Below are 9,905 nucleotides of genomic sequence, written 5' to 3' on the forward strand. Positions count from 1 at the left end.
CGGAATGCGAGTGTGTGAGTGGACTCAGCGAGAGCCGACACTCGACATTAGATTTATGGGTGGAGATTATAACCCAGAGCGCTCTGGCAGAAACGGAGAAGACGACAGCAAAGCCAAGGCCGACGGGAGAGAGACGAGAGGTTTGGAGAGAAGAGGCAGAGGAAACGGAGCAAATGCCACGAAACGAAACTAGGTGTTTGATCTCCCCGGGACAGGTCAGGTCTCACCGGTGGAGTGTCTGATCTGACGTAAAAGGAAGCGCGTAATCCGACAACTGCCCAGATAGTCCGTTATCCATCCACATAATGGGAAAGGAGACAGCAGCTCATTGTGATCTATTATATTTATTTGTGCTTTCTCCGTCAAACCCTTCAACCTACGAAGCTTTATCCAGTGCTAAGACACCAACCTCACCTAAGTCTACACTCTTTGTCCAAAAGTTTCCTTAAGAGCCACTCGGTTCGACTCGGGGGCCTCTGTTGTATCTTCAAATGACTTGCCGTTTCTCTTTCCCTTTCGTCTAATCGATGTACTTGGCACAGCGGAGCGGTATCTGCCCACAGACGCAAAATACGAGCCTCTGAAATAAACCTCCCCTTTTTTAGGTGGCAATTGTATGTGGCGGCGCCGTCGTCTGGTTTACCGGTGGGCCTTTGATCCTGACAGTGTGCGACAGTGTTTGATTCCTGGGGTACTTTGACAGTTTGCAGGCTGGCAAAAAGGCCCTCCAGTGTCTGAAGTTAGATCAGAGAAGAGAGGGGCCCTGAAAAGCAGGCGTCCAGCTGGGAGAAGATCAGAAGAGACACAAAACTTTAGCGAAAGCCATTGTGGGGTACACAGTGCCTGCTAGCTGCCATAACTTTTCCTTTTGTGTGTGTGTGTGTGTGTGTTTTTCTTCCTCTATGGCTATCTTCTCCCTTTCTTATCTCCACCTCAGAATGTTGAATGGCTCAGTTAAAGGTCTGTGAGGTTTTATCTGATTTTGCCAAAATAAGTCACCTTGTTCCCTCTCTTGGCTGTCTCTTTGGACTTTAGACAGGTCTGTGTGTGAACGTTATTAACAGGGCGCATTTGATTCACCATACGAGCATCAAAGACACTTGAACGCTTCACGTCCCCATTTTATACAATAGTTAACTAAACTTCACTTTATTTTGCAAGAGAAGGGATAGAAGTTGAAAATATTGTAATAACAATGTTAAAGCTGCAATCCTTCATCTTAGGAAATTAATTTCATGTAAAACCCTTCATAACGTCCCTCACACCTCTTTGAACTAAAAGAAAATTAATCATTTGTCCTTATTTAGAAGTTATGATATAATTATATTTTTGATCGCCTGTTCATCAGAATCAAGATCACATCTGGGTGCATGTGGCCCCTGAGCTAAAATTAGTTTGACACTCATTATAGAGGCTCAGTGTGGTGTCGGGAAAAAGACTTGCATGTTAAGAAAGTGTAATGGTGCCCTCTAGTGGTTCAATGGCAGAACCAACTTCATCCATCAATCTATCCACTATCTTGATCAATGCATCAAACTGCTTTGAAATTAGGTCAAAAAAGCTGACTGAGTTCTGGTCATTTCCAACTGGACACTGAGAGAGAAAGACAATTTCAGGTATTTCAGGGTTGCTTTTCACCACACTTTGTACATTAAACTTCTCATTAGTGATGAACATTTTAGATGATTAAACACACTTTTGTCCAGGATCCATGGTTTCTCTCTCTCACACACACACACTAAACAAACTCTCTTCTCCACACTTAGCAGAACTATACCTCAAGGAGGGAGAACTCCTCCAAAGCGCCTGCTCTGTTTACTCCGTCATTGAGTCAGTCGGGGAAGGCTGCTTTGGGAAAGTGTTCCTGTGCAGGGACGTAGAGACCTGTGACACTGTAGCCATTGACGTTCATCATCCTTTAATTGATTGATTTTTTTTTTTTTTATATTCAGATTTATTCCAAGATCCTGACACGTGTTAGAGGCCATAAGCGTCCTCAGTCCTGACCACACCAACCTGGTCAAGTTCTATGGCTCCATTCTGCACATGGAGGACAGATGCCTGACGTTTGAAATGGTGGACATTAACGTTTATGACCTGCTTGAGCTCAATGAGTACGAGCCGTTATGCCCCAGCGCCATTCGCCCCATAGGCCCTTCAGAGTGAAGCTGGTTGACTTTGGGGAAGCAGCTGGTGCCTCTGAAATCCATCCTGGACTGGTTCTCCAACCTGTATACCAGTATGCTCACGTCCTGGTTTCATCCACACAACCTAGCTCCATGTTGATCTGTTCTTATGCTTGGCTTAATAATCCCACTTGAACATTTCTATAACAGTTGTGATCATTCTGTTCCCGCAGACACCTGAGGAATACCAGGTGGTCAACAACGGGCCCGCAAAAGAACGAGAATCATATGTTGAGCTGCCCAGCAATCTAGATGAGCTGCTTGAGGTAGGTTCTCTCTCACTGCTTCCATTTTCTTCACTTTGTCACGTGCGTTTTAACAAGGCATCTCAGTCTTCAAAAAATACATTCAACCATCTTTTGTTTACACCAGATAAAGAAGATAAAGCTCATTGCGGTCATAAAAGAGACTTCTTCCCATCTGCGTTTGTTGGGATTTCACAAGAACCACAGAAAGTTGGTTCATTTCAGCTGAAAGACAACCTTCACATGTCATGATATACAGTCGTGATATGTGAGGTCTGATTTATGAATCTGCCTGAGCGTCACACCCAGCAGGGGGTCCTGCATGGGTCACATGTTGATGAATGACTACAGTTCATTCTTTCAACTCTCTCATTAAATATTATACTGGTTATATTGTAAAGCATCTTATAATTTTACTTTATTCTTTAATTTGAAAATTTGAATCTGTATAGTATTATAGTCCAAGCTGCCCATGACTTAAGGCGAGATATCGGATCTCTTGATCGTCACAAGGCAAAAACGCTCACTTTGGCATCAACTGACTTGTTGTGTTTCATGACAGCGATGACGTCTGTACTTTATATCAGAGTTAAAGTAGTGTATTTTATAGTTTGCATACTTTATTACAAGAAATAGAATTGCTAAATCTCTTTTAATTATTTGTACAAAATAAGAATATGAAACAGAATTACAAGAAATAAAAACCTGAAGAAAGAAGTCTCGGAGGCTTGTATTAAATCCTCCCCATCAAAATGTTACTGTGGGAGCTATTCAGCAGTCTTTTTGTTTGTTTTTTTTAATATTGATTAATTTGTTTTTGTTTTGTATTACTTTACATTTATAAGAAAAAGGCATAGGACCAGCATGCACCAGGGTTGGGTCTAATGTTTTTCACCAAACCAACAGACAGTGGCTCCTTTGTTGCCTTGTTTGCTTGCTTGAAGAGAAATAATACAAGACAAGACACAATATCTTCATGTTTTTTTATACACAATATATCATTTGCCTGCATAAACCACATATTGTTGGTGCATTAGTGGCATTTTGAATTTTAAGGTATGTTTTGCTTTAAGACAAATAGCAACTTCAATTACCATAATAAAAAAAAGCAACAACATGAAGAGAAAAGTAACAAAGGAGTTAATAAACACATAAACCATACAGCATGTCAGAATCAGTAAGAAACTATTTAGACAGATGATTAAATATTTTTTGCCTTAAAAACGGTCAAAGACGAAAACAATTGAAATTTAATGGAATGTTTATTCTTCTAGATATGACAAAGGGGTAACTGAGAGCCTTTTAGGTTCCTCGATGGGTCTGAGTGAATGATAATAAAAGGAAAAAGTTGTGAAATGTGTCTGGAGGGTCTTGTGCGTGCTTGTGAAGTATTAACAGATGAAATAGAGATTCATTAAAGTCCTGACTATTGTAATATGAGCTCATTCTTAAATATTATTTTTGTATGAAGAGTATTTGATGAAGTTGAGAAGGATGTGAAGCAGACTAGACAATATTGCAAGATTAGTATTATTGTGTGAGTTATGGATATGTTAAACTATTTCTGTATAAAAACATAGATATTGTGAAATTGTGTAAAATGCGAAAATAAGAAAAATATATTTTTATTTTTCAAATCGGATTAATCAATATTAGATATATAAATCAAGCCCAGATTCGAACCTTTGGAGCTCATGTAAGCACATCATTATTATTTTAATGTGTTTATTGTTTGACTGAATGAAACCACAGTTTAAATATGTGTATATTCCACCCTGATGCCGCTTATCAGCCATCCAAAATCCATGCTGTGTGTTATTTTCTTCTTCTGGATGAGATAAATAAACGTTCTGACCACACCGCAGCCCATAAAAGGCATCACTAATCGATCCCGGATCTTGGCCTATTAAAGCGGCGCTCGCGCTCCGCTCACCTGCCTGTCCGCAGTCCTTCAACTTGCCTGCAGTAATGTCGACCTCCGTGAAGCTCATCCCCGGGACACAAATCCCCCTGGTCGGCCTGGGGACCTGGAAGGTGCGTTTATTATTCATTGATTGTCTCCTTTTGCAGGCGCGGCTTAATTTGACGCGTGCTTCGTAAGCTAGCAGGAGTTGGCAGCGGAACGCACGACTAAAAACTCCTGCTTTCTCCAAAATACTTTCCGATTTGTCAACATACACGAGTTTAATGGAGTTGTATTGGTTGTCGTGGACAGTGTTTGGGTTATTTTCCCTCTCAGATACAAGAGGGTCATGCATGTTTTTTATAGAAGCATCAGTGCTCAAAGCGTCAGGATCAAATTACGCATCACTGGAGCGCAAACTATCCCGGACACCTCACTCCAAGAGCTGCATTTTATCTACTTTATGCTGTTTTTTCCCTCATTCGAGAGCTGCACTTTTCCCACTTTATGCCAAGGAATTGCTGGTTTATTCTGCGTTTAATGGGCATGTAGATGTATATGTATACGGTGAAACTGATGCCAAAACAAACAAGGAAAGTCCTTCAGTGATTTATATTTGTGTTTTTTCTAGTCAGATTATCCCTTCAGATTTATTAAATACACAGTCAACTCGTAAGTAACATTTTAGTGAAGGAAAAACGCCTTTCTGTAACTCTACATCTGGAGCAAGATCAAAATGGTCATATTTTTGTGTTTATACTCTTTCTGTACAGTTTCTGATATAAAATGAATCCTTTTAAAATCAAATATATAGTCACAACTATAAGCAAGTTGTTGTTTTTTTTTTTTTTTATTCAAATCTCCCAAATCCTCTTTTGATTCAGACTAGAACATAGGATTGGATATTAAAAAAAAAAATACACTGTTTAGAGCAGTGATACTTCACTTGTGAAAAAGCATTTATTCTACTTTTTAATCTTTCATGTCCTCAAGAGCTCGTTTGTAATAAATATGTAAGCCTCTTGAATGGACTTAACATCACTGAGTTCCCTTCTTGCTCCATCAGCTTTGTTTAATGTATGAAAGAGTTTAGCTCGGTTTCTTCAGCACTCCTGGATCTGGACCTCGTAATCAACCAATCCCTGCTTTAAGAATAATACCTTTTTGTGGCAGTTGCGCAGCTTAGCTTGTTATTGGCTACCACACTGTGAAAACGGCCATTTTCTTTCCGTAGAACAATAAATACCAGCACATGACTGTCCACTCGTCAATCAGTCTTTATTTGCACCTTTCAGGAAAGTAAATGGAGACAAAAGTACCATGAAATGGGTTTATTTGTCACTTTGGAATCGGTTCTATCAAGACTTGTTGATGTCTGAAGCGGCTCCGATTCTCTCGTAGTCTCCGCCCGGTAAGGTCGCCGAGGCTGTGAAGGCGGCCATCACCGCCGGTTACAGGCACATCGACGGCGCCCTGGTCTACGAGAACGAGCACGAGGTGGGCGAGGGCGTGAGGGTGATGATCGGCGCCGGCGTGGTCAAGAGAGAGGAACTCTTCATTGTGAGCAAGGTGAGTCTTTGGCTGAAGTCCATCTTGACCCCAATACAAAACAACACGGTTGTCTTTTTGAATTTAGTTTTTTTTTCTATTTCCTTTCCCAGCTGTGGTCCACTTTCCACCAGAAGGCCGCAGTGAGGGAAGCCTGTGAGAAAACCCTGAAAGACCTTGAACTGGACTACCTGGATCTCTACTTGGTGCACTGGCCTATGGGTTTCAAGGTCAGAAGCTCTCTTCTCTTGCTATAATGCACTAAAAACACTGAGGGTATAAATACACATTGACCTTTACTACTCGTTTTATGTTCCAGCCCGGGGCCAAGCTGTTGCCTTTGGACGATGCTGGAGATGTCATCGGTGACGATACTCACTTCCTGGAGACATGGGAGGTACGTTACCAAGACGAGACTGTTTTCAGGTGAAGGAGACGACAGTTGGCGGACAACTGGGAAAAGAAAAATGGCGATAAAAGTCAAACTGCTAAACTGTGTCTTTTGTTTTGAGTGAGGTGACGGAGGCACTTTTAATCCAAATATGAAGAGTTGCTAGTAACATTTTTTTATTTTTTTTAAAAATCCAATGACGCACTTTTAGTTAGACTTTTTCAAACGCTTGACTTGGTACATTTGGCAATTTTGTTTGTTGTAATTCTAGACTTGTGTGGCTTTTGTAGTTTTTAAAAAAAAAAGCTTTTCGTCGATAGATTGTATTTTAATGTGAAAATCTACTTTGAAACTGTTGCATCCAGAGATGTTGAGGAATGTGTCGTTCTCAGGCAGCGAGCTAAAACTTAACCCGTCGCCCAAAAATGTGTAACAAAGGTGTGGACAAATATTAACAAACCCTTGAGGGTCGGTCATTGATCTTAAGACTTAGGTTTCGGGTCTTGCTCTTGTTCCATCTGCTGCACTGCTTTGGAAGACTGTTCCATCAAGGTTGACGTCTTTTTTTTTTTTTTTTTCTTTAATTGGCCTCTTTCCTCAGGGGATGGAGGAGCTGATGGACGCCGGGCTCGTCAAAGCCATTGGCGTCTCCAACTTCAACAAGTCTCAGATCGAGGCCATTCTCAACAAGCCGGGCCTCAAATACAAACCTGCCAACAACCAGGTACAAGGCGGGACTCGTTTATCTGGTTGGCATCGATGCATGTTTGTATTCCACTTGAAACCTGATGTGGATTTCGGCGCCGTTTTAGCAGCAACAAGGCAAATACTTTTCAAGCCGGCGAGTCGTAAAGGGCAAAGGGGGGAGTAATGGCGTTATCTGTCTTCTGCCATCAGCTCTGGGGAGTAATGTTGTTCATGCATCATGGGCCGCAGCAGTTCTCCCTTCAGGCTCAGACCAATTAGCTGAGGTGACCTTATTTTCTTGTCCAGCCTTGCTTTGTCATGCTTTAAATTAGATTCAAGGGACAATTCGTTCTGTCTTTTGTCATCAGAGACACTTAAAAGCCGGCGAATCGGATTGAGACTTAAAAACGTTCTATTTTTGACCTCCGGAGATCCTTATTGCATCAGTGTGTCGCCCAGCAAGAGGCTTCCGGGTGACGAGCCATCTTACCGACTTGTGTTGCTTTTTTTTTTTCTTCTTCTCCCCCCCCCCCCCCCCCAGATTGAGTGTCACCCTTACCTGGTCCAGGAGAAACTGATCAACTACTGCCACTCCCAGGACATCGCGGTGACGGCCTACAGTCCGCTGGGCTCCCCCGACAGACCTTGGTCAGTCGGAGCGACCTGCCATTCCGTCTGAACGGCTGAGTCTCTGCTGTGCCGCTTGGAAATGAAATAGAATTTTTTTTTTATGTATTTTTTTGTTCATTGCTGATCCTGCTGTCAGCCATGTGACTTTTTTTGTTGGTTCGTCTTGTGACTGTTGTTCCTCTTTGTGTACTTTTTTTGGAAGAAAAAAAAATAACGTTTGAATGATTAAATGTGAATGGCAGGGCTCAACCCGGCGACCCCACCCTGCTGGAGGAGAAAACCATCATCGACATCGCTAACAAGCACAAGAAGACCGCCGCTCAGGTGCAACAGGCCTCATAACGGGAAATGAAACTGATCTCGACACACAATCTGTCTGGACGGGACTGAATATCTCTCTCTCTCTCTCTCTCTCTCCGTCTCTGTCTCTCACGTTGCAGGTCCTCATCCGTTTCCATGTCCAGAGAAATGTGATCACCGTCCCCAAGTCCATCACGCCGCAACGCATCCAGGAGAACTTCCAGGTAATGAACGTCGTTTTCCTTCGCAGACCCTACACACACACACACACACACTCACTCACTCGCCCGTTTTGTGTTGAAACTTCCTCCAATGTCTGCAGGTGTTTGACTTTGAACTGAGTGAGGATGAAATGAGTGCCATCAAGGGATTCGACCGGGGCCATAGATTCTGTCCACTGCACTGGTAAGAACGCATGTTGACGGTTTTGTAGATTTATACCTATATAAAAATTTTATCTTTTTCTTTATTTTATTTACGCACATAGGTACTTTCAAAGGGAATTTTAACTCTTGGCTAAAGGTGCAATTAGAATTGCTAAAAAAAAAAAACCTGACACGATTGGGGTGGGTGGCTTTAGAAGGGACACGCGCACCAGAACTGCGATTAAAAATAGAAAAGAAGGTTGAAAGCTCAATGTTTACTGTCTTAAATCATAATTAAAACCTCATAAATGCACCATATGTTTATGTTCATATATCAAAACTATATATGAAACTTGTAAGAGCTGTGTCGGCCATCTTTTTAAAGATTTAATTTGGTTGTATCCATTTAGTGGAAAGTGACGAGAATAAAATGGTTATTAAACACAGCCCAGGTTGTGGGCTGTGTTTAATAAGCCCAGTTTGATAACTTAAGCAAGTATTTCAATATTAACTTGTATGAAACTATAGTCGGAAAAGTAGAATAAATGTAGAATTAAATTGTGAGAGGGGCAATTATACAACCTCAAGGATTGAGCTCAAATAGAAGCAACACATTTCTGCAAGATGACGGGATAAATAGACTGATGGAAGTCCAAAATGTAACGATGCCTTCTAGTGGTGCAGTGCCGAACGGCTCCGTCCCTCCAAACCAAATCTTTTGCCCTCCTTCGGCAAAATTAAACCATTTCATTCCATTCTGTGTTTGATTTCTCTCCACAGGGGCAAGAAGCACAAAGACTATCCATTCAATGCAGAATTCTGAAGTGGAAGAAGATTCACCACAGGTTTACACTGTCGGCTTACGGCTCTGCATAACGCCTGCACTTATATATTGACCTAAAGTTTTGATTCCCTGCAGAAAATCCAATCATTTTGCACTTTGTTACTGAAGATTCATGTATTTGCATCTTCCCCTCGGGTGACGAACACGCAACTCGCGTGTTTTCATAGTGTTGTGGGATCGCTGCCCTCACTTCCTGGATACGGTAGTTTTTTTTTGTACAGCTTTGCAATAAAATAAATCCTGTGAGAGAAAATCAAACCAGCTGATATGTTTTCAAGCTTCTTTGTGTTATGAGGAGGATTCACGTTAATCAAAGTCGGCATTTCTGCGTAACCAGTCGCATGCAAACAAATACTTATTAACCCTGACGCAACACTTCTGTCTATTTTGACTATTTCTTATAATCGGCTCAACAAATGTTGCCATTTAAATGTTTATTTTCTTTAATAACTCTTTAAGTAAAGCCAAACATGTCCTCTTCCAGCAACTGCTTCAAAAATAGTGCAACCTGACATTTTATTCTTGTGTGAAATCTTTATCAAGTCCTGATTGAAATGGTGAATTCTAATTTAATTTTAGATTTATCTGTAAAATAGTGGTGTTTTTTCTTCACTTTTAAAGTTGATTTTGAAGCATGCTGGAATGAGAAAAAATTTTTATTTATTGATGAATCTGACGATTATTGAAATGGATTTAAGTTTAAAGCTGTAGAATGTAAAAGGGCAGTATTTCTACCTCAAAACTCAAACTGGGTTTGTGTTCATTTGGTTTTTTTTATAGGTTGAAAAAAAGAATTTCCAAAGCTT

General features: G+C 41.1%; 1 protein-coding gene across 1 annotated transcript; it reads left to right on the forward strand.

The window, feature by feature from the left end:
* Positions 1-4,337: 4,337 nt before the first annotated feature.
* Positions 4,338-9,360, forward strand: akr1b1.2 (aldo-keto reductase family 1, member B1 (aldose reductase), tandem duplicate 2). The gene is made up of 10 exons (XM_080518133.1): positions 4,338-4,465; positions 5,736-5,903; positions 5,996-6,112; positions 6,202-6,279; positions 6,875-6,997; positions 7,502-7,608; positions 7,833-7,914; positions 8,031-8,114; positions 8,213-8,295; positions 9,036-9,360. The coding sequence occupies exons 1-10, from the start codon at positions 4,400-4,402 to the stop codon at positions 9,076-9,078; spliced, it is 951 nt and encodes a 316-aa protein (XP_080374259.1). The 5' UTR covers positions 4,338-4,399; the 3' UTR covers positions 9,079-9,360.
* Positions 9,361-9,905: the final 545 nt, after the last annotated feature.

This window comes from Blennius ocellaris (assembly GCF_963422515.1).
Source record: "Blennius ocellaris genome assembly, chromosome: 22".
Classification (NCBI taxonomy): domain Eukaryota; kingdom Metazoa; phylum Chordata; class Actinopteri; order Blenniiformes; family Blenniidae; genus Blennius; species Blennius ocellaris.

What these genes read in the sequence shown, in the direction of transcription:
- akr1b1.2 (XM_080518133.1), top strand. Translation starts at nt 4,400, where the DNA reads ATGTCGACCTCCGTGAAGCTCATCCCCGGGACACAAATCCCCCTGGTC. An exon ending in GCATCCAGGAGAACTTCCAG is followed by an intron (nt 8,115 to 8,212) that starts GTAATGAACGTC and finishes CAATGTCTGCAG; the next exon opens with GTGTTTGACTTTGAACTGAG. An exon ending in AGATTCTGTCCACTGCACTG is followed by an intron (nt 8,296 to 9,035) that starts GTAAGAACGCAT and finishes TTCTCTCCACAG; the next exon opens with GGGCAAGAAGCACAAAGACT.